General features: G+C 40.2%; 1 protein-coding gene across 1 annotated transcript in view; it reads right to left on the reverse strand.

Annotated features, from left to right (window-relative positions):
- Nucleotides 1-25,743, reverse strand: part of LOC102469392 (tyrosine-protein kinase Fer) — a gene marked incomplete at its 3' end in the record, with an annotated part of 168,685 nt that overhangs the window by 63,119 nt on the left and 79,823 nt on the right. The window contains 2 exon segments of the mRNA XM_027770707.1: nt 8,698-8,887; nt 16,030-16,152. Coding sequence (XP_027626508.1) covers nt 8,698-8,887; nt 16,030-16,152 — 313 coding nt within the window.

Consider the following 25,743-nt stretch of genomic DNA (forward strand, 5'->3'; position numbering starts at 1 on the left):
CCGGTGGCTTAAACTCACACGGGGAGCGTGTGCGTGCGTGCCCAAGATCCTAAGAGGAGAATGGAGGAGAAGGGATTGTGGTGTGGCCATCCCCCCTGGGGGGTGATTTCTCACTTTCTATCTCTCTGTCTCTATCTTTCTGGTGAGCACAAGTGCCCTCTAGCAAAAACCTAAAAGAAGAAAGAAAAAGAAAGAAAGAAAGAAAGAAAGAAAGAAAGAAAGAAAGAAAGAAAGAAAGAAAGAAATTTCTAAATGGCGTAATTTTTTTTTATAGCATTTTTGCCATAGGGCATAAGCACTTGCCAGAGAGAGATGTAAAGTGAGAAATCCCCCCTAGAGAGGATGGCCACTCCACAATTCCTTCTCTTCTATTCTCCTGGGATTTTGGGCACACACACACACACACACACACACACACACACACACACACACACGTGCCTGGCTTCATTTTCAAGCCACCAGATCTGGGACTTAAACATTAGTTGGCCCTGTGGGAGTCTAACACCTTAACCACCATGCTACCTGCTGGCCCCTGAATGGCCTGCTTTCAACCTGTTTTTTTTAAATTGTGTACCTTTTCATTCCCCTGTAAACATTTGCTGATGACCTATCTATGTACAGTAGATGCCTACTTTTTAAAAATGTTTTAATGTATGAATGCATACAAGTGAACGGTAAAAGCCATCTTTCAATTGTAATAATTATATCAATTACTTCAGTCCAATCTCCAGCACCAAATCCCACAGCAGCATCTAAATCTATTCTGCTTTTGACCCACTCTTCCCACAAACCCATAATATGCAGGTAGTTAGTAATCACTAAGTAGTAGTTAAATCCCAAATAACTGAATCAATCAATGATTACTTTTATTTCTATTAGCCACGGTCAATATTTAATTCTTGCCAAGCTTAACTTCTCTCTCCTTTTGTTATATGTTTTAAAATCTAGCTCATCCTGGCCAGTTAGTTCATGCTAATAAATGTAAAAATCCATAATTAAAAAGGGCCAGCAGGTGACGTGGAGGTTGAAAATCGTGCCTGGTGCATGTGCGTGCTTGCCCAAAACCCCAAGAGGAGAGTGGAGGAGAAGGGACTGCAGCGCCCTCCGCAGGGAGGTGACTTCTCACGAAGAGGAAGCATGTCATTTACACCAGGCTTTCATTTGTACACCCCACTCTGGAAGACGACGCTGAGAAAGGGACCTGGGGAGCTAAGGAAGGGATGCCTAGAGCCCATATTTGTGCCTGTGCAACCTGGGCAAAGGAATCTTAAAGTTTTGCCTTCATAAGTAAGAAGTACATTTTTGAAATCTACAATTCATACCTATGAACTAAGTATTTACTAATGTACATGTGAAGTAAGGGACATTCTAGAAAAAACTGAAAACAGAACATTAAGTTTTCACCATATTTTATAACATACAAAATATGTTTACATTATCTCATTTCAGTATCACAGAAATCACCCATGTAAGGAAAACAAAGTATAAATCCATTTCTTCCGTCAATGGAAAAAAAAAAAAAACTCAGACAGGTTAAGGAACCTGACACAGCAGAGACACATCTCAACCCGAGTCTCTTGATTCTTACTATGTCCCTTTCTCAGCACATAAATGTTTGGTGAATAAAGCTTGAATATTTATATTAGATATTTATAGACAGAAAATGCATCTCATGATGAAAACAGATAAAACATCAATGATGTAGTCAGTGCGATGCCCCAGCTGACTTCAGAGCATCTAGTGTTCCAGGCATATCAGGGGGAGAGCGTGAGGAAAGGAATCAGGGAGAAAAACAGAGGCAAGATATTTATTTATTTATTTATTTATTTATTTATTTAGGAGAGGTTTTCGCTATAGGGCGCGTGTGCTCGCCAGACAGAGAGAGAGACAGAGAGACAGAAAGTGAGAAATCACCCTCCAGGGGGGATGACCGTGCCGCAATCCCTTCTCCTCCATTCTCCTCTCAATCTTGGGAACGCATACACACGCACCCGGCGTGAGTTTTAAGCCACCGGGTCCGGGATGCGAACCACGGTCGACTATGTGGGAGTCCAGCGACATAGCCATTATGCTAACTGCTGGTCCCGAGGCAAGACTTTTATGGGACACAGAAGTGGATGATTATCTGCTTATGATAACATGTATAGTATCTTTAATTACACTGGTGTGAAGTGTATTCATGTTGGGTAAATTCACTTCACAAGCTGTAGTGATATATAGTGATTGAATGTATAAAAGGAATTAAAATTTTTAAAAAAACTGAAATATCAGACGATTATAAAATGGCTACCAATGAGTAACAATGACAGGTAATTATTAACTGACAAAACAGACACTTTTGGTTGGATAATGCTGTTCAATTATGCAAAATTAAATAAGATATGCAGAGAAAACAAATATATGTTGTATACTAGCAAAAGGGCTTAAACAAAATGTGGGATTTCAGAAATAGCAAGGCAATTATCTTACAGACTAGTTAAACAAATTTTATTTATTTTATTTTTTAAAAATGCTTTTCTTTTTTTAAGGATTATTTAATTAATTTATTTATTCATTAATTTTATTTTAATTTGACCAGAGAGAAAAAGACAGAGAGAGACAAAGGAAGTGAGGAAGCAAGCCACCAGGTCCAGGACTCAAACCATGGTTGGCCATGTGGGACTGTCCAGCACCTTAACCACTATGCCACTGCTGGCCCCAACAAATTTTATTTATTTTTTAAAATAAAAAATGAATACACAAATGTTCTATGGCATGTGAAATTTTATTTATTTTTTAAAATAATAAATGAATACACAAATGTTCTATGGCATGTGTGCCCCCAGAGAGCAAGAGGAGATGGGGAGTGTGAAAACAAGGCACTGCTGTTTCTGTTGGTTTAACACAACATGCCCCAGATTCTGGATCTCATTTCTCTTTAAAGCATTTCTTTACATCCCACAAACTACTGTATCAGATATGAGTAAACAGGAAAATAATCATTCTAATTGAATTGATCAAATGACTATGACCAAACTCTTAGATCTGTACTATTGCCAGTCCAGCAGAATATTACTAACACAATTAGAAATGTCTTCTAGAAATTATCACTGAAATTGTAACAGCGTCAAAAATATTATCTCTAAATACACTTGCAATTCATTTCTTCCTCTTCAAGAGTACTGTGAAAGTTCAAATGGATTTAATCCACTCCGGTAGTCTACCAGCTTCAGAGTATAACTTACAAACTAATCTTCTCAGTGTCACCATTAGCATAAGAAATACTCTATTAAGTTGGGGAAAGGATGAATCTTTGCAAATAAGGTAAAACTGTGACTAATGGTTTTTAAAGGTTACTCAACTAGACCAATTTTTTTTAATACTAAGGTTTACGAAGTTTTTTATTGTTATGGCAGATATGAAGAGATTACTATCCCTTGTATTCCTTTGCAGGTGTATCACTAACGGTGTTTCACTCTTTTATTGATTCTGCTAAAAATGTCATTGGCTGAAGGAAATAATGATGAATTCAAAAACTTTAAGATTCAGTTATCCAACCTATAATGTCACCATCAATTGACTTAACAACCTATTAAAATCTCCAAAAGCACTCTTTCTTAAATTCTAAGCCAACATCTGTAAGACAGGTACTGTCTTTCAATGTTTCAGTCTTCAAAGAGGATCACTTGTCTTCTAACCACTTTGAGGATCCTATGAACTGATCCTACCACTTTTCTTAACCACCACTCCACTCCGATGTCCTCACTCTTCGGATTGCAGCTTAAATTTTTCAGACAATCATTATAATCCCTCTCTAGCATGAACCTTCCCTTCTTTGTCTCACTTCATTCATCACACTTCCGAGTAAAGCTGCAGCCTTAAATCCTGCTCGCTGCCCACTCTACACCATGCCATAGGAACTATCGTCCTGCCTGCCAGTGATTATGCCAAGGTCAAAGCCAATCCCATCGTTTCTCTCCTACTCAAGGAATTTATTCTGGTAGTTGTCCCTTTCCTTTCCCAAATGGTTCATTTTCCCCTTTCTAACAAAGTGCGTGTTTAATGTAAATAAAGGCCCAGTGTTCCCAAATGCACTACCCTATTGTTTTGCATGCCTTTGCAGTAGAAGTTCTTAGAAACGCCGTCTGTGCACACTACATGTAATTGCTTTTCAGGGCTTCATCCTCCCCATCCCACTGAAACTGCTCTTCAGTGATCTTCATGTTGCTAAACCCAATGCTCAATCATCAATTCTCACTTTTGAACCTATCAACCAGACTTCCACAACCGATCACTCTCTCTGCCTTAAAATGCTCTCTTCATTCGACCTTGAAGACACCCAATTCTCTTGATTTCTGCTCCCTCCCTGGTTGGTCTTTCTGTCTTTTCTACTGATTCCTCCTCTTCTTCTGAACCACTTAACTTGAAGTGCCCCAGACTTCAATCCCTGTTCTTTTCTTGTCTATCTTCTCATTTGTTGACCTCTTACAGCTAAATAGTTTGAAATAACATCGATGACTTCAACTCTGAAATTTACATCTTTAGTCCAAATCTAAGCCCAAATACCAAAATCTCTGATTTGCCTTTTGGAGTGATAAACTGAAGTCTTGACCTTCCCTGCTAAAGCTGCTCTACCTATCATCTTTCTTTTTTACTCAAAACCAATTCATTTCCTCCAGTGGTCCAGCTAAAAACCAGTCACCCTTGACTCCTCTCTTTCACTTCCCACAGGAAGTCTCCTGGTGCAAACATCAAAATATATCCAGGAGCTAAACAGTTCTGGCCACTTCCATACCACCTTTCTTCCTCGAACTGTATCTTCTATCACCTGGGTTACTATAATACTCTCATCCTTCCATCTTTGCTCTCCTTAAGTATATTCTCAGCATAATTACTGCAGTGATCTCTTTAAATCCACATCAGGGAGTCAGCAGGTGGCACAGTGGTTAAGACGCTGGACTCCCACATGGTTGACCATGGTTCAAGTCCTGGACCCAGCGGCTTGAAACTTACACTCAGCGCATGTGCTTGCCTGCTCATAATCCTGAGAAAAGAATAAAAGAAAAGGGATTGCAGCATGGCCATCCACAGGGGGTGATTTCTCACTTTGTATCTCTCTGTCTCTCCAGTGAGTGTAAGTGCCCTATCGGGGAAAAAAAAAAAAAAAAAAAAAAAAAAACCTCTCACAAAATAAAGAAGTCAAAGCATATGATTCCTCTGTTATAACACTCCCAGGTTACCCACTTTACTCAGAGAAAAGTCATATACTTAATTATGGTTCACAAGGCCCCAAGACCTGCTCCCCATTTCTAATAGAACCTCATCCCTTTCCTCTCACCTTTCCCTCCTTCAGGCCTCCTTGCTATACCTTGAAGAGTCCAGACATGGTCCCATCTTAGAGTTTCTGCAACGGATGTCCCCCTGGCTGGAAAGTGCTCTCCCCAGAAATCAAAGTGCCTTACTACCTCCCTGCTTCAAGTCTTTGCACGACGTTGCCTTTGCAATGATGCTTATCCTGACTTGCATTTAAAATGGGGTCCCAACCTCTGATATTCTAGACCAGTAATCCTCTGCTCTGTTTTTCCTCCTTGGGATTTATCACCTTCCAATATAATATATAATTTACTCATTTATAAATTGCCACTCACCACAGAATGTACTCTCTAAGAGAAGAGTTTTCTTTTATTAGTTTCATTCACCAATATATCCCAAATATAAAGACATGTGCTGGACGCGTCATAGATGGTGAATAAATATTGCTTGACTGGAGCCAGCAGGTGGCGCAGTAGTTAAGGTACTGGACTCTCAGCCAATCTCAGTTCCAGTACCAGACCTAGACCTGGGCATGTGTACATATGTGCTAAAATCCCAAGAGGAAAATGGAGGAGATGGGACTGCAGTGTGGCCATCCTCCTTCAGGGTGGGGGAGATTTCTCACTTTCCCTCTCTCCGTCTCTCTCCGGCAAGTGCTTGAATGGGCCAGTCCCATGGTGTAGCAGCTAAGCACTGTGCAAAGAGAGCCAGACTGCACATGGCCAACTGTGGTTTCAGTCCTAGCCCTGATGGCATACGTGTGTGCATGCCCCAGATCCCAACGAGATGGAGAGATGGTGGAGGAGAGATTCTGAAGTGACCACTCTCACTGGGGGAGTGCTTGTTCTCTCTCTGCGGAGAGTGCAATGCACCACCTGGTCACAAATGTAAGTATATTGCTTTAGTCAATAAATGAAAACGATTTTACCACAGATAATAGGGAAGTACTGTGCAGTACTTAATATTTATCATTTTCTCCTATTTTGACCCAAATTAGATATAGTTGAAAAGACCCAAAAGGATGACTCATCCTGACAGAAATTATTATATTACTTGTCTCCATACATTTTTTGGATTTTAATAAAATTAAAATGATAAGTTAACACATGGGCCTTAACACTCTTTGAAGTATAAGGCATGCATACATATGCACAGAGAGGGAGAGAGATTGATCTAGGAAGCTGACTAAACAACCCTAACTTTGGTTACATATCTGAATTACCTGGATTCTTCATAAAAATACGTAACTGCTGGTCCAACTCAACAGCACATTTCCTTAAAGCACTCTTACACAGACACATTCACCACTCAAGAGTCAGTGTTGTAGTTGACGCTGCATTAACTAGGAATGTAGAATACTTGGCTGTTTTTCCTACTCTTAAATAAGGTTTAGGCGAAGTTCTCACAATTTTTCATGATACCAAGGTTTAATTGAGAGTTCTTTTGATTCTTACAATACTCAACTAAATTTCTCTTGAAATTTTATACCACTTATAAAGAAAGAATACCAAGAGGACAGACTTTTGTTCACAAAACAACGTGTAAACAGTAATTTCAGGAAAAATCATTTAAGCTTTAAAATTTTTAATGTTTTTAAGTAAAATGAAAAGTAATAATCTACCTATTAATTGAAAATATTGAATTATACAAAGACTTTATTGGTATACATGGGATCATTATTAAGTTTTAAGACCTGTACACTACAAATATTTCTACTTACTTTATAAAACATGTAATAAAATATCATTTATTGGCATCACTTTGGGGTATGCCTTCTCCAATGTATAAAATGTAAATTTTTACTTTAATTGCATGCATTATAGTATTCCTTATTACTTAATGTAAACAATTCCACATCCACATGGCAACAGGAAAAGATTATAAACCACTCTCCAAGAATAGAAGATTTACTAGCTCAAGTTTCCAAAATTAAAGAAAAAAAAAACAAATTTAGAAGCCCCTCTGAAAGGATGCATATGCCAGACAGTTATCAAGAATCATAAAGCAAGAAAACAAGTAAGAATTGGACCTTCGGAACATAGAACAGGACTCTTAAGGCAGGACTGTAAAGGAAGGCAAGGAATTCTAATCCACCATTCACAGAGTAAAGTGTAGATCAGCATGGCTCAACTAATTACAAAAGTATCAACAACAAAACTGTCAATAACTACAATAGTTCAAATATCAATTTCTACATTTATCACATTTTAAAATATAGCTTTTTCCCCCCATGAAGATATTTGATTCCATTTAATGATCAAATCATACTATTCAGAGCCATGTAACTTAGAATTCACTAAGCTATCATGGATAGTGTCTGACACATTGCCATGGTTCTATCTATAGACTACATCCGCGGTCCTTGGGAAAAGCCCAGGACATAGCTCCTGCTTCTTCACCCTCAGCACTACTGACGTTTTGAACTGAATCATTTTTTTGCTGTGAGTGTGAATGGAAGGACTTTTCTGCTCATCACAGAACGTTCAGGAGCACTGCCACCCTCTACCCACTAACAACCAACAGCACATGAGCTGTGGAAACCAGAGCATGTCAGGAGACACTGATTAATGGCACGTGGAGGGCAAAACTGTCCTTCGATGAGAACCACCAATACAGATAAGAGGTGAAAAGAGAAGGAGGGAGGGACAGACGGAGGGAAGGAAAAGGGGGGAAGGAGACAGGGAGGGAAGGAAGGAGTTACAATAAACATTCTCAAACTTAATCAAACTGTGTAAAATAAAGATGAATTTCAAGTTGGTAAATTTGAATGTACCTATTGCAATAAACACTGCCAACCTCCAATAAATAAGATTCTACTGTTTTGAAGAAAAAAATAAATAATTAATAATAAATAGCTTCCTTTTTATTTCTTACTTCTATCTTTGTTTTAGAGAGATTTTTTTTGTTATAGGATATGGGCACTCTCCAGAGAGACAGAGACAGAAAGCAAGATCCCCCAGTGACAATGGCCACACTGCAATCCCTTCTCCTCCATTCTCCTCTTGGAATTTTGGGCACACACGCGCAAGTGCCTGGCGTGAGTTTTAAACTGCCGGGTCTAGGACTTGAACTAAAGTCGACATAACTATTACACCATCTGCTGGTCCCACTTCTATCTTAAGAATAAGACTCTACCTTCTGGTCTCTCCCAGGAATAAAAACAATTGCAGTCTTTCCTGTTGGTTTTGAAGGTGAAAGAAGAGTGTACTCCTCTAACTTTATCAGTGGTCTCTGAAAGTGCTCTCTAGGTGACCTTAGCTAACTGACAAGTTTATTTTGCATTTACAGACAAGTTTAATAGGACCTGCACGTTAACAAGAAAATAATTCGTTATAGCAAATTGGAATTAATTTTTATATTCACTTACTGCCTAAACACTACTCTTTGGACTACTGTTTCACTTACCATGGACGTAACGGAGCGCGCGTCTTCTTCATAATTCACTACCGGTGGTGGCTCTTTCCCATCATTTTCTTGCACTTTTTGCTCGAGCAGTTCTTTCTGGGCTGCAAACTTTGCTTCAGTGCATCTCAGTTGCTGGACTGACTGTTTCAGCTCTTCAAGTGTTTGTTTTTGGCTTAGTAGAAGCACAATACTAAAAGAGAAAAGAAAATTTATATATATATATAAATATTTATATAAAAATATATATAAATTATTTCAGCTTCTTAAAGGAATAAAGACATTTAAGGAAACTAGATAGATAGATATAGATTATCTTTTAATTTGCTTTCATTTTCTTCTTTATAAGAGTCCTTCAGAATCACAAGAAATTAGAGAGATTTTGAGTCATTAAATGTATTAAATGTTTGCATAACAAAATAGAAGGAAATGTTTAGAAGTAAAAGTCAAATGCAAGATGCTTTCAAATATACTATGACCTATGACATTCACTTTATTTTAGAACTAAGCCATCTACCTCACAGAGTAGAGACACTTAGGTACAAAGTATGGGACCTAAAATGAATTAAAATGATAGAAGCAGCATCTTTAATGGATTCCAAATCTCGAAGATCATATAGTGTGTGCCTAAGGTAAAACGAACCAACTCAAGGTGACAGCCGGACACTCAGCTGGGTGGATGCTCTATGAGATGGGTGTCTAGAGTTAAAGCATGCTGTGACAAGGACTGTGGGCAGAGCGGTGGCTGACGGAATGAGCACGATTTAAGTCCCCAAATAGTCCCAGGATCAGCAACATGAAGACAGTAGAGAGCCCCCGCCCTCCTTCGGAGAACCGAGAAGGCCACGTGTTACATTATCGTGACTTCTTAACCACCGGATGCTGCCCTCAGTGGGAGTCCGAACTAATTCAGCCACAGGAAAGCCACAAGAAGACAGATAATGGTGGCTGGAACACCCCTGGAGACCCCCATATACAGTATGTGGGTGTCAGGAAAGCCATGACATATATCTCTATGCAAAACGCATCATGAGTCTCCTGACCACCAGATATATTAAGATCTTAAGAGATCGGCACTATATGCCGCTGATGGTAAATTATTACTACGTGAAAGACAACAGAGTATACACTAGGGAAAGCTTCCGATTGGGACAGTAAGGTCAGAAAATGCTCCTTTTTAAACTGACATTCATAAGGATCAGTATACACTGAATAAGTATTTCTATTCTGGAAAAACCCACAGTAATATTTATTTATAAATATGTTGATTCATATTTTAAAACTTATGTTCCTATCTAACTGAGCAGGGTGCAACCTCAGTGACTGTGGTCTCAATTATACTGCAACAAGTTTCAGGGGAATATACCCACAAAAAGAGATCAAAGAGGGGCACAGGAAGAGCAGAACTGATGACAAGAATATCTGTAGGAGACCTAGCAGTGTCCAAATGACAGAAAACTCTAGCAGAATTCAATAAATGGTGATTATCATGTATGTCCGTCATCATTCAACAATCCGTTGGCCTTCCTTCTAAATCCATACAGATTTTCTTGATAAATTCATGCTACTTTGCTAATTAGTTGGTAGCTCCTTTTTTATGAAGACAAATATATAGGGAACATATCTTGGAAAAGATTAAATCTACTATGTACTTAAAACTTCCGGAGAATTTCTTATTTAATAAATAAAGAAAGAGAGAAAGAAGGGAGAGAGAAAGGGAGAGATAGATGACAGAAGTGTAAGTAAAATCAAGAAATAAGATAGTGCATTTTCAGGCCCAGCTGTGGTGACTCAGGCAGGGGGGGAGCTGCCGTTTGCTGCTGGAGACCATACGCAGAGGATCCAGGTTCACATCCAGGTTCTACTGGAACATGCTAGGCAGGCCCAAAGGTACCACTGTGATCCTGGTTAGCTGCAGGGCTGGGAACAATCATGGTATGAAGACCCTATTGAGTTTGCCTGTCTGTATGTCTGTTTCTCCTTCTCATAAGAAGAAAATAAATAAGCAAATAAATATACATTTTTATGGACATCTGGAAGATCAGTCAAAAAAAGATGAATGAGAAAAAAAAAGTGGGTTAAATCAACAAAGAAGAATACATGAAAATAATTGTACTCTAAAATCATAGCCTTGTTACCAGCAGGCTTTTACAAACTTATTAAGACTGATGAAAAAAATAATAAAAGAATAAAAGTAAACTTTGTGAGGCCAACAGGTGACAAAGCAGTTATGGCACTGGACTCCCACATGGCTGACCACGGTTCAAGTCCTGGACCTGGTGGCTTGGAAAATCACACAGGGCACATGAGCATGCATGCTCAAAATCCCAGGAGAAGAATAGAGGAGAAGAGAATGAGGTGTGGCTATCAGCCCGGGGGGTGACTTCTCACTTTCTCTCTCTCTGGCGAGTACTCAGGACCTATGACAAAAACTTAAAAAAAAAAAAGTTTTGTAAAAATGAAATATGAAACAAGGCATACTCATTGCAGAAATAAGCACATTTAACTAAACACCCAAATATAATTGAAAAATTATTTATTTACGGAGGTAAACAATGCACATTTTAATCTCTCTTAAAATTTATGGAAAGCTGAATAAATGCCCCCCCAAAAGATGACCACATCCTTACCCCCAGAACCTGTAGAATATGTTACCTTACACGGCAAAGGGATTTTTCAGATGGAGAGATTATCCTGGATTAAACGAGTAAACCCAATGTAATCATAAGCATCCGTGTAAGAGGGAGGCGAAAGGGACAAAGTCTAGAGAGAGACGTGACCGTAGAACGCAGGAGAAGACCGAGCAATGCAGGGCCACGGATGGAACAGGATCGCCTTGGACACCGGGAAAGGCAGGGCGGCAGCGTCTCCCTCTCCTGGAGGCTCTCAGAAGAAACCAGCCCCTCCGACATTGAGGCTTTAGGCCACAAGAAGTCATTTCAGACTTCTGACTATACTGTAAGTGCATACATTTGTGCGGTTTTGGGGTATTATGTTTCTGGCACTTCGTTATAGCAACAAGAGGAAATTAATACAATTGCAAATAGAAATCATATCCATTTTAGGTTCGTTTAAAAGAATAAAATCACTACAGAAATATAGTGTTCAAATTATTATATTTAATTTCAAGTTCTACACACACACACACACACACACACACAGACATAATATAGTTTGGAGAAAGTGATCTATTTCTAAAAACGACCTCTTGTAGTATTTCCAATCTCTGCACATTAGTATTATTTTACCTTTATTTGAGTCTGGATTATAAATGAGATCTAAAATGATCCTAAAACACTTACATAACTAGAAGAATCACCAATGCTGTCCTATAACTACCACCTACATTCTCTCACCCTCACTGAAGACCCAAGTGGAACCTACCAATTGGAATTGTTACTTGAAGATCTGCTCATGGAGCGCTCTACTGCCAGGAGAGTCTTCCTCTACAAGACGCATGCCCTGGTGTTTCTGCTCCTAGGACCGTGCGAGATCCAGTTCTTAGGACTGTTCTGAGCCCTTCTACCCACTTCCCTTGCCTTCCTCCACCCAGGCGCTCTGGATCTTCCTGATGTTAGTTAGTCCTGCGGTTACTCACACACATATGCCAGAAGTCTGTGGGGACACACTGCCACCCAGGATGCTGGAAATGCTGTCTGTTGGGTTCCGTCATCGCTCCTTCTACTATAGCTGGGACTCTAGACCCAACCTTTGTAATCGAACTGTCTGATCATGGAATCTGTGAGCCAAATTGGCTTCTTCAATTAATCCCACTAAGCCTTATGCATAATAATATGATGTTATAAATATTAAGATGTTGCTTTTGTTCGATAATTACTTAAAAAAAAAAAAAAGTACAGCTATTGGGGCCAGTAGGTGGCACGGGTGAAGGCGCTGGACCTAGTGGCTTGCTTTTCGTTCTCTCTTTTTCTCTCCCTGACAAGCACACATGCCCTATAGCAAATTAAATTAACATTAATAATAATAAATTAAATAAATAATACTTTTAAAAATGTATCTTTATTTTTAAAAGTACTGCTTTCATCACTATAAATCTACAAGCTTATAAAACCATTGAGCAAAATGCTACATATATTTCAGCAGAAAATTCCAGTAAACACATTATTATTTAATACAAGATATGTAAGAAGATGTAAATTTAGAGCACAGGAGAGTCAAGGCCCTTGCATATGCTACTATCTCTGAGTACTCATTTATGTGCTTTTCATATGCCAAATACCTTATATTCTTCAGCTCTGGGCCAGCAGATAGCACAGTAGTTAAGGTGCTGGACTCCTACCTGGTCGATCATGGTTCTAGTCTCGGACCCAGAGACTTGAAACATTCCAGGCACATGTGCATGCATGCCCAAAATCCCAAGAGGAGAATGAAGGAGAAGGGATTGTGGGTGGCCATCCCCCTAGGGGATGATTTCTCACTCACTCTCTCTGTGGGTGTCTCTCTAGCAGGTACATGTGTTCTATGGCAAAAAAATCTGAAAACTAAAATAAAATAAAAATGCCAGTTCCCATGAGACCCCTGACCACCTATCTTCACTAGCTGCTCTTCTGTTATTCTTCCATCTGAAGCCCTGTTTCCTGTTGACTTCTTTCTCCACAATTTTCACAATTGGTAAATATTTTTATCTTATAATGATCTCCTCCATGAAAGTATAAGCCTCTGCAGACATCTGACCACATCTGCCTTCTCTCTCACTGTAGTCACAGCAGCCAGGAGGTGTGTGTGTGTGCCAAACCTCACTAATGACTCGTTACTTTTTAAGAGGTTTTTGCCTTAGGGTGTGTGTGCTCACTGGAGAAAGAGAGAAAGATGGAGCCAGTGAGAGGGAATATGAGAAATCCTCCCCAATGGGATGGCCATGCTGCAATCCCTTCTTCTCTATTCTCCTCCTGGGATCTTGGGCAGGCACACACACATGCTCAGGTGATTTGCAAGTCCCCAGGTCCCGGATTCAAACCATGGTCAGCCATGTGGGAATCTAGTGACAACCACTATGCCATCTGCTAGCCCTGAATCCTCTATTTCTATAGCACATTTTTTGTAATTGTGTGTGTGTATATAGACACACACACACACACAAATATACACACACACACATACATAATCTAAATGCAAAAATACTGAGCCCCAAAAAAGGAAGGTCCCTGAATTTGAAGACTAGAACACTATTCTAAATAATTCAAGACTTAAAGTTTTACCTTTACCAGAAGGTAGATAGATGTGACATTTTGCAAGCCTCTTAAAATTTCTGGGCCTCAGATGTCACATAATTTGAAAGGTAGGGAGGCTGAATCAAAATATTTCTTAAGATACTTCATGATTCTAAGAGTTGCGATTTTAAATTATACAGGATATTTTTAAGAACTATGTGATAATGGTATAAAATAAGATTAATACAAAACTGAAAATCGTTTACTTTTTGAAAAGCAAACCAAGCATTCAAAGCAACAGTAATATTACTAGCTCTTTATGCCATTAAGTCATAAATGACATATGCTTGGTATATTTTCCACAAATTATTTTCTAACACTGTGGTCAAGGATCATAAATCAAGAAAAGATTAATATAATTTCCATGTGAATAAATGTTCTTTAGAAGTAATGAGTTAAGATATGTATACTAGAGTGAAGAGTTGTTTTACACTGATATTATACCTTTTCAAGTGGTTGCTTTTTTCCCTTCATACTATTTTTTAAGATAAAATCCTGTAGCACCCACATTTCAACCAAGACCTGCATTATTTATGTAAGATCTGCTCTTTTTAGCGTGAATTTAAAATCACACAAAACCATTCTTTACATTTATTTTCACTTCATATTAAATTATACAAATCAAAATATCAAATTTCAATTAAGAAAACAGAAGGCAAAGGCAAGAGTCGAGGGAAAGCACAGAGATCCAAGCAGGGTTATTTGGGGTGGGTGAGGAGATGGGCATTGTTTTTAGGAGTCAAAAGCTAAGTATAAAAAGTGAGCACAGGAACCTAGTTGAGAAGAACATAATACAGAAGACACTGTAAAATTTTGGGGAAAGTAAAAGGGGGAAAGTATAAAGACAGGCACAAGAAGTGGACTTTGAATAAGGAGCAGGCCTCTGTCGAAATCAGGAGAGATGATGAGTACGGATGTGGGTGGGCCTGCTGTCTGGTTTCAGAACACAAGAAAGCTGCTACCTAACACTTCTCATTTTATCTGGGATGCGGAAACCAATCTGCTGACTGCGATGAGGGAGAAAAGGAAGATCAAAGATTTGAGAGATGCGGAGAACATCTGAGAAGCTGTGCTGAAATTAAGAGCTAGTACAGGCCAGAGAGAAGTCCCACGCATCTCTAGTGCCCTGAGAGTCTTTGTGTTGTTGTTGTTTTCCTTGTTTTTAGCTTTCTGCCATACAGTGTGTGTCCTCAACGGAGAGGGGAGAGGCAAGAGAGGCAAAGTGAAAAAGCAATCCACAGAAGGGATGGCCACGCCACAATCCCTTCTCCTCCATCTCCTCTCGTGGTTTGGAGCATGCAATGCAGCTGTCAGCATCTGGGACTCGAAACCACAGAGTCGGCATGTGGGATCAGTGTCTTAACCACCACATCACCTGCTGGCCCTGGTCTGCCTTTTTTTCCCTTTCTCTCTTTCTCTCTTTCTCTCTCTTCCTTCCTTCCTTCCTTCCTTTCCTTCTCTCTTTCCTTCTTTCTTTCTTTTAGGTTTTTGCCATACGATGCATGTACTCACTGTAGAGAGGCAGAAGGACAGAGAGAGGGAAAGTGAGAAATCAACCCCCGAGGAGAGGGGAGGAATGGCCCCAGGCAATCTCTTCTCCATTCTCCTCCTGGGATTTTGACCAAACACATACACTTGCCTCACATGATTTTCAAGCTGCTAGGTCTGGGACTCAAACCGCAGTCATACATGTCGGGGTCCAGCGCCTTATTCACTACGCCACCTGCTGGCCCCAGATTGCCATTTTCTTAGCAAAGGACATCGGAGAGTGTCTGGTGAAAGTGGATGTGAAGAAGTAAAGATAGCTTTTAACAGAGGATCTTTTGGTAAACAGTTTAAAACTGTTCAAATACGGAGACATGACAGTATATTTTATTTATGAAAACACAATGATTTCTTCAGAGGAAACTGTGTTTACAAAAATACAGGATCACTTCTCTAGAGTCCTAAAAATTAATTCGATTATGTCAAGTTTTATATTCAAAATGAAAACTTCAGTCTCCAGAAATATGTCCATAATACATGATACTGTGTACTGAAGTTATTTCCATCAAATTCCATGAGCAGAACTTCATTCCCTCAAAAAAAATTTTTTTTAACTCACTCAGACTTCTTTTCACAGGTCTTAGAAGATTCTTCAATTCTCTTCTCTAGCTCCAGGGCAGCCTCCTCCTTGTTTAGAAGCATCTGCTGGGTCTGCATAAGTTCTTCTGCTAAAGTTTTCAACCTACGATGAGCAGTTGCACCGTTATCAAACAACACATTAATTACATCCGCTTTACACGTACCAAAAAAGCATTCACACATCTAAGGTTGTGATGCCCTAAATAATAGCCACATGTAATTTCATTTCGGTTCAGTTAAAATAAAATGTCAGCTCCTCAGTTGCACTAGCCACATTTCAAATGCTGAAAACAAAAGGTGGCTGGTGGCTTCCCTGTAGATGGTAGGAAAAGAACCTATCAATCAGTGAGTACCCTTGGGCAGGTCCAGTCTAGAGTCCCATTGCATGAAGTAGCAAAGAGACACAGGAATAGAAAGCAGGCAAAGAAATGAGGGCGGACCTACTGAGTGCCTGTCCCAGCCCGGAAGGAAGGTGCGGTAAAAAGACCACGCCTTCCGTTTGCAGACAGACCTGTTTACAGGGGATGGCGCTGCTCCATTGCATCTGAGATCCTGCAACTTCTTAACCTCACTGAAGTTATTTTCGTGTTTATGATTTTCATATAGTAACATGTGCCTCATAGAACTGCTTGGAGGATCAGAGAACTAACGTATATACCGTGACTGGCCCTTGGTAGGCACTGAGTAAATGGCATTATGGGAAACTTGCCGTAAACTAGTCTTCTCTGCAAGCGCTTTCTCATTAAATCTTCACAACAATCTTATAAATCACAAACTATTATATTTATTTTAAAGAAAAGAAAATCAGGGGCCACCAGGTGGCATGGTGGCTAAATAGCTGGACTCCCACATGGCCAACCACAATTCCAGTCCCAGACCTGGTGGCTTACTTTCTTTCTCTTTCTCGCTTTCTCGCTTTCTCTTTCTCTCTTTCTCGCTTTCTCACTTTCTCTCTCTCTCTCTCTCTCTCTCTCTCTTTCTCTCTCTCTCTCTCTTTCTCTCTCTCTCTGGTGAATGCATGTGCCCTACAGCAAGTTAAATAATAATAATATAATTTTAAAATAAAAAATTTCTAAAATAAGGAAAGTATGACTCAGTTGTGTGGCAGTATGAGTTAAGAGTAAATTATTTGTTTAAACAGACTGTAGTAATAGTTTAAGAGACGTTTCTTTATAGATTTGAAGATAATTTAATATGCAAAATAGTAATGCATTCACTGACCAAATGTTTTGTGTGTGAGAAATGCATTCAGTCCTTAATTTAAATCTTTCTACCACAAAAACACATATCACATTAAATTTTTTATCTTCAGCCTTCCAAAGCAAGACATGAAATCCAAATAATATAAAAGAAATAATAAATATGTTAACCCTACACAAATTTAATTTTTTTTTATAGACCAGAGTATATTTTTAACACCCATCATGCCATGAATTGATTAGGAATAGGTCCCAGAAACTCAGGCTCTTTTCCATTGGTTCTCACAGAGTGGCTTCTCTGGGTGGAGCAAGCTGGCACTTCAGTTGAACCCAGGTCCCTTTCTCTTTGACTTCCTTCTTTTTCTGGTCATTTTCCTTCACTTATGTTAGGAACTATCTCTGCTCTTAGAATGCTCAATATGCACATTAATTCTCTCAGCAAGAATCGTGCCCTTAACTTGTTTGTTTACAACAATGCCAACAGCATGCTGGGTAACACTGTACACTCTTCCAGTTTTGCCATGGTCACATTTGTGGGCATTCCGTTTTGCACAGTACTCATTCCCTCAAGGTCTGCAATATCACCTTTCTTGTATGTAAACTGCCAAAGAAACCAGTCCATGTTTTCTAAAAGTCCTACAGAACATGCATCAGGTGCCTCTCCTCTTTCCCTTTGTAACCATCATTTTGCTGAATTACTGGAAGATGGAGATTCCCCCAAATCTTAAATTTAAGTTAAGGAGATCATAAATAAAAGCCAACTGTGAAAAAATACATATTTGCAGTACACATTACAAATAAAAGTCTCATTTTTTCTTTTTTAATTGCCGGGGGTACATACATTTGACAGAGGGAGAAAGCATCACCCAATAAGGCACTGTCACACTGCAACCTTTTTTTCCTCCCATCAGAATTTGGGGCACACATGCACACATGTCAAGTCACTGGGGCTGGGTTAGAACCACAGCCACAAGAGATCTGGCTCCCTATGCGTATCAATTAACCACTGCAACATGGGTGGCCCAAACAAAACCTCTCTTAATGCTCAAAATTTCAAAAGAAAAACTGAAGGCCTACCATGCAAACAGATAAAGAGCACACCTGAAAGGAGGGCCCTAGCACAGTGCCTAAGGGAGCTACATTCCACGTGGTCTACTGCAGTTCGAATCCTGGTCCCGATGGCTTCAGAAACACCCAGGACAGAAAACCTGGACCTGCCCTGACAGTAAGAAAAAACTGGAAAAAACCTAAAGCTCCATCAGTAAACAGATAAATTAAATAAATAATATTACATGCAAGCAGTAAAACAGTGCTCACCATTAAGAAGATTTCACGTATGTTAGAAAAAAATCTTGACACAAAAGCATATGCATAGGATAATGATTGATGGTAAATAAATAACTGATGATAAATAAATAGAAAATGATGATAAAGAAAATAATTTATACTCATGTACATGCTTACATACACATTCTGGAAAGATACAAAAACGTTTTTCACAGGTTAGCCACAGAATGGAATAAGGGGGTCTACAAAAAAAAAAAAAAAAACAGAAAGAAAAATACTGATTCTCTTTTTTTGAAAAAAATTTTGCCAGAGGTCGTGTATACTTGCACACTGGAGAGACATAGAGAAAGTGAGACCTATCCCTGTGGGGACAGCCATGTCACAATCTGCCCTCCTCTATTGCCCAGCCTTTAGGGACCTGGGGCACACATGCCCTCATGCCTGGGATGCTTGCAAGCCACTGGGCCCAGGAATCAAACCATACAGTGAGTCATGTGGGAACCAGCTGGCTTTACCACCACACCACAGGTTGGTTCTTGATTTTCACTGTATAATCTTTTGTAATACTTTGTAAATTTTACTCCCACACACATTAGTTATTTTTTAAAGATTTAGTCATATTTAAAGATGTACATGTCTGAAACACTTTATTGTGGATAATAGCAAGTTTTCCATATTTACACAATACTTTTTATACCTTCAACCAACTGGTATCATTATCTACACCCAACGGAACTCTTAAAGAGATCCAACTGCCTCAAAAATTATAAATGACTTGTCAAATAAATCATCTTAACCTTTATTACTCTCATGAAATTTCCAATACTGTCACTTTTGTGACATTTGAGTTAATAAAAAAAAAAGTTAATGGGATAAGGTTACAGTTGCCTGAAGTGACTTTTCTAACATCTATTTTTCTCTATTACTGCAACATAAATTGAAGAAATAAGCTCTTTCTTGACATTTCCTCCTCAAAATGCAAAAGCAGCAGCAAAGCATTTAATGGAGGACTTTTGCTACCATGACACAGATCTTCACGAGCTTTTCTCAAGACCAAACAGAAAGTGGCCCAGAATCAACCAAGCACAAGTTACAAGTTCCTGTTAAGTACATCCACCTTTTAACACTCACAGCCAACTGGAGGACTTCACCTGCTCCCTTCCATACATCTTGTTTCCCTCAACAAACCGTCCTCCTAGCCTGTCATCTGTCTTCTAATAGTCTACATTTTCTCCACAACTTTGCAATCACTCACTCCAAGAATATACCTCTAACATACACGAACAAAATTCTAATACATGTTCAACCAGAAACCAAACTTGAGCTGAGACTAAATTTAAAAAAAAATTAAAAAAATAAAACATTTGATTAAACTAAGGTTCTATTTAAAAGGTAAGCACGCACCACAGTATCTGACACTCCTTTGAATACAAGGTAGACTCACACAGCTGGACCGATTGAATTGGTATCGAGATCTACAACAGGAATGAGCATTTTCTGCAACGGTCTGGAGTGCGAATACTTAGGTTTCACCACCAAAGGCAAAATCAACGAAATTATGGACAAGAAGAAAGAAAACGCACATCCCAAAAGTGACTGGCAAATCAGAAATATTGTAATTGGGTACAAGTTATCATAATACCGGTTTATTCATGAGAATGATGGGAATCTTCTGAGGGTGATAATACATCCCTCCACTGGGGCTCAAACTTCATGCTTATCATCAAAACCAACTGTAAGGATTCCCCTGAAATGAGATTTCACATATTTCTTCTTTGTAATGTCTTTCCACACAGACTGCTACTGCCAAATACCATATTAATCCATGAGCATATGATTTTAGTGAACTATCCTCAGCCCTTAGAAGACAGAGTAGATCACAGCATCAAGATCCCAAGGCGGGGGCAGCAGGTGGTATGGTGGTTAAGGCACTGGACTCCCACCTGGCTGACCTGGGTTCAAATCCCAGACCGCAAATGGAAAATAAGACCAAGCATGAGTGCATGTGTGCCCAAGAGCCCAGGAGAATGGAGAAGAAGGGATGGTGGCATCACTATCTCTCCTGGAGGGTGATTTCTCTCTCTCTTGCCCCCTCCCCCTCTCTGGTGAGCGTACTAGCACTATCAAAAAAAAAAAAAAAAAACCCTAAAAAAGATCCCTGTTGGGAGTGCTATTTTTCTCTCTCTCTGCCTCACTCATGGAAGAAACAAATAACACATTTTTTAAAAGAATTATTTAACTTTGTTATTATCATGTTAAGTTTGCTGTAGGGTTTGTGTGCTCACCAGAGATAGAGAAGAGGTGGTGGGAGTAAGAAAGCAAGCCTCCAGGTCCAGGACCCAAGCTCTGGCTGGTGTAGTGAGAGTCTAGTACTTTAACACGCCACCTGCTGGCCCCCTTAAATACATTTTCTAAAGGTATTTTTAAGGAAAAATCAGTGTCGCTGTATAGCAAGCACAAAGCTCTTCTCTCTAATTCAGTTACAAACCAATCCGCACTCTGCGGTGCCTTAACCGTGCAACATTCAAAGTCCACTCTCTCTCCTTTCTTATTTTGACACAAAGGGCGTGAACTAGGAATAAAGACGATGCTGCAGTGCACTGACATGCGTGGCGCTCAGAGTGCTGGGAGTTACAGCAGAGGCACTGAGATCCACACGCAGCACCCAGCGCTGTGAAGAGCGAGGCCACCCACGGGTTCTGTCAGAACCGGGCTCTGCTGCTGGGGCGGGACGCCGTGGACGACAGGCACACCAATCTGCGCACCCGGGTTCGGCATTTATGCTGGCAGTGTGCTGGTTAGACGCCACCTGCTCTTCAGCTGTTACAGAATGTAATTATGTTATTTCAACCACTTAAATATGTAAACAAGAACCAGCAGCTAGCACAACGGTTACGTCACTGGACTATCCTTAGTCAACCATGGTTCAAGTCCTGCACCTGGTGGCTTAAAACTCACATCCGGCACAAGCGCATGCAGGCCCAAAGTCCCAAGGTAAAAATGGAGGAGAAGGGATTGCAGGATGGCCATCGTCCTGGGTGGAGGGGGGCTGATTTCTCACTTTCTGTCTCTTTCTCTCTGGCAAGTGCATGTGCTCTATAGCCAAAAAAAAAAAAAAAAAAAAAAAAAAAAAAAAAAAAAAAAAACTCTTTAAAAGAAAAATGTGAGGCCAGCAGATGGTGTAATGGTTATGTCACTGGACTCCCGCATAATCGACTCTGGTTCAAGTCCTGGACCTGGTGGCTTCAAACTCATGCCAGGCACATGTGTGCATGCCCCAAATCCCGAGATGAAAAGAAAAAAAGGGATTGTGGCATGGCCATCCCCTGGGGGGTGATTTTTCGTTCTCTGTCTCTCTGTCTCTCCAGTGAGCACACATGACCTACAGAAAAAAAATCTCTCTTAAAAAAAAAAAGATGTAAACAATGGGCCAGCCAGGTGGTGTGGTGGCTAAATCAGCTAGATTCCTCACAGGCAACTTCACAGTTCAAGTCCTCGACTCAACAGCTTGAAAATCGCAATGGGCACATGTGTGTGCGTGACCAAAATCCCTAGAGGAGGATGAGAGAGAAGGGACTGCACTGTGCCCATCCCGCTGGAAGGGTGATTCCTCATTTTCTCTTTCTTACACTCACTTTCTCTCTCTCTCTCTCTCTCTGTTTGTCTGTCTTCCTCATGAGAGCACATGTGTCCTATAGCAAACTTTTAAAAAGGAGAAAAAAGAACTAAATAGTATTTCTAGCTCATGGGCTATACAAATGATGCACAGCAAGCTAGATTTAGTTCATGCTCATGGGTGTGGTCTGCTTACTCATGCCCTCCAAGGTCCAAAAGAATCTGCTTTCTGTGCAGAGAATTACCATTCTTCAATTAAGAGATCCTATTTATACTCCACTATAAAAGCTAAACATCTTCTGATTTTAAATTTTTCAAAATGCACTGGGAAACATGAGACCTAAAGTTGGACTTTAGTTTAGAATGTGAGATTAAACATTTTAGCTATACAAGATTCACACAATCTTATGGAGTTCATAGCAACAAGGAATGACAACTTACAATAAAGATTTGCCCATGTTTGAAATTAGGAAATGACGCCAACGTAAGAACTAACCAACCAGGACCTTATCTTTTTATTGTTTTAAAAATTATTCGCAAGTTCTCTTCTAGCTCACGTGGCAATGTCCACGTCGTTCTGGAACACCCTGTCATCTGTAACCGGCCGCACGTAGCTGTGCTGACTCGTAACTCCAGTCAAGTCAGACCACAGACGCACGCCTCGTCTATCCAAAATGGCAAAACCACGTAACACACAGGTAAATATCTTCCTGAGTGTGCCAATCTTTATAGACTTTGCTTTTTCAAGTTACTTGGTGGACTAAAATCAGTGAGTCCCAAATAACTCAAATAATGATTAGATGAGAATGTTTGCATGTACGATTTGAATAAGTGGATTGTGAAAAATCAGTACAGTACAGTATCTCTTCCAGCATGTGTCAAAGAAGGGAGATAAGAAAAAAAGAGAGGGCAGAAGGGAGAGGGGTCTTTTTTTGTGGGAAGGAGAGAGATACTGCTTCGGAGGAAGCGGCCTCAGACCCCGGGCCGAAGGCCATGCAACGTGAGTCATGTGTGGGAAGTGCATGCTCTCAGGTCACCGGTGTGGGAGTTACCAGAGGGCTGAGCCAGCAGCTGGGGTAATGGTTAAGGCACTGGACGCCCACATGGGCCATCGTTTAAGCCCCGAATCTAGAAGCTTAAGACTCATGCACAGCGCATGCGTGTACATGCCCAAAGTCCCAGGAGGAGAGTGGAGAAGGGACCGCATGTGGCCATGCCCCCGTGGTGTGATCTCTCCTGTTCCCTCTCATTGACTCTCCAGCGAGCCCATACACTCTATGGCAAACATTTTTTAAAAAAGTTACCAGAGGCTCAGAAAAAAATCCTCAACCACATGATAAGACACCATGTACCAACTTTCCCTATATATATATTGGGTTGTCAGAAAATTCATGAAGCATTTTTGCATAGAAAAACAGGAAAAAAAGCATCATGACTTTCTGACAGCCCAAAAGCTGACAGGTCAGGAGATGATGACGAAACGTGCCGAGGCACATCGGCAGAGGCGGTGGCCGTCATGTCCCTGTCAGACCGTTAGATTTCCATCATAAAGGAGTTACGTGACGTGTCTAGCCTCATGAAGATAATTTAGCAAAGATAATCTTCGCAAAGGTGAAGATAATTAGAAAAAAGTTATACTGATTCACATTTCTAGCCACACTTTACAAGAGGGCTAACGCCTTCATATCTTACAGAGCACTAGTTATTATCAAATTATTTAATCTTGGCCAATCAGGTTGGTGAAACAGACTCTTTTTAATTTATATTCCTTTCATTGTCAACGAAGAACACTTCTTTACAGGATTATTGGTCATTTGTATTCATTTCTCCAGGAACCATGTGTTCATTTATTTCTTTCATTTCTATTGTCATAATGTTTCAACTACAATCAACAACTAAATTAAACATTTAGGCCACCCGTGGAGAGGTGGTTGAGGTGGCTGGAGCCCATATGGCCACCCATGTGGTTCAAGTCCTGGATCCCTACAGCTTGAGAAACACACCAGGTGCATGTGCAAGGGTACCCAAAAACATGAAAGGAGGGAGAAAAGGGGAAGGAATTATAGCATAACTCCCCTTAGGGGGTGTTGTCTCTGTTTCCCTCTCTCCCTATCTCTCTGTCTCTCTCTGACAAGCAATATGCCCTTTGGAAAAAATTAAAAAAAAAAAAACCACTTAATGCCTTCAGGAAAAAAGATGTCAGTTTTAACTTTAAAGCACTAATATTATGGTAATGAGAAAGTAATATTTTTCTAATTCTTATACCCAAAAAATATATACAGATTTTAATGGAATTAGTTTAGACTTGACAATGCCAGTAGACATATTAAAAACTTTCTTGGAATAAAATTGTCGAAGAAACCCTGCTCTTAAACTCATATCCTGAATACAGACACTGTTAATGAAACAAAGTTTTGTCTCAGTAACATGTAAGCAATTAAATCTTTCACATTATCAAAGATTTATTATCTTTAATGTATTACATTTTTGTTCCTTGCTTCATCATAATTAAAAAATAATGATTTATGAGCATAACTAATTTTGCTTTCATTATACCCTATAAAGCAATAAAACAAATTCTTTCTCGGTCACAACAACAGATTTTATATAAGCTTATAACAACAGGTAGCTATTTTTAATTTTACCGCATTACATTCCGATATCTATATTTTCATTCTTTTTGGTGTTTATTAAAATAAATCAATCACCGTCAGGGTAAACGCTTTGAAAGTACTAACCCTTACAACGTGAGGTATACAGTAAATACACTTTCACAAATGAGTCATTTGAGAGCAATATAACAAGAACAACAAAAAGGCAGGAGTCATTTACACCATATTGCTTCACCACGTGGCAACGAACTGAGAAACGGGCCCTGTCACCACACAGGCGCAGACACTCTGCCATCCGTCCCTGGCACGGGTTCCCCTCTGCCTTTCAGAGGAGGCTTTCTCAGCCGCCGCCTGCTGGTCATTAGCTGTCCTGCATACTGTAGGCACTTTCGGCCTCTGTGACTGTCTCCGGACCCTGTCAAATGCTCCCTGGAGGACAGGGTGCCCTGGGTAAGGACTGCTGGTTAAGAGCGAGCAGACGCTGTGACTGCCAACGGTCAAAGACAACAAGTTAGCGTAATGGCTATGTCGCTGGACTCCCACGTAGTCGACCGCAGTTCGCATCCCGGACCCGGTGGCTTAAAACTCATGCCGGGCGCGTGTGTGTGTGTGCCCAAGATCCCGAGAGGAGAATGGAGGAGAGAGGATTGCAGCATGGCCATCCCCCCTGGGGGGTGATTTCTCACTTTCTCTCTGTCTCTCTCTATCTGGCAAGTGCACGCGTCCTACAGCCAAAACCTTCCCCCCCCCAAAAAAAAGACAACACCAAAGTGAGACCCCTGGGAAGAGATGGAGAGCTCGGAGAACGGGCCCAGCCACGGGGGGCACAGGCAGTGGGTGCTGCAGGGCAGTGCTGGAGCCACGCTGAGAGGCCTAACGCTCAGATCCCCGCAGGTCTCAACACACAACATGCCTCATTGAGGGCACATGACAAAACCCTCTGAGGGGTCCCTGCCTATCTGCCTGTCTCTCTTACTCTTT

This window comes from Tupaia chinensis, unplaced genomic scaffold (genome assembly GCF_000334495.1).
Source record: "Tupaia chinensis unplaced genomic scaffold, TupChi_1.0 Scaffold000155_1, whole genome shotgun sequence".
Lineage (NCBI taxonomy): Eukaryota > Metazoa > Chordata > Mammalia > Scandentia > Tupaiidae > Tupaia > Tupaia belangeri.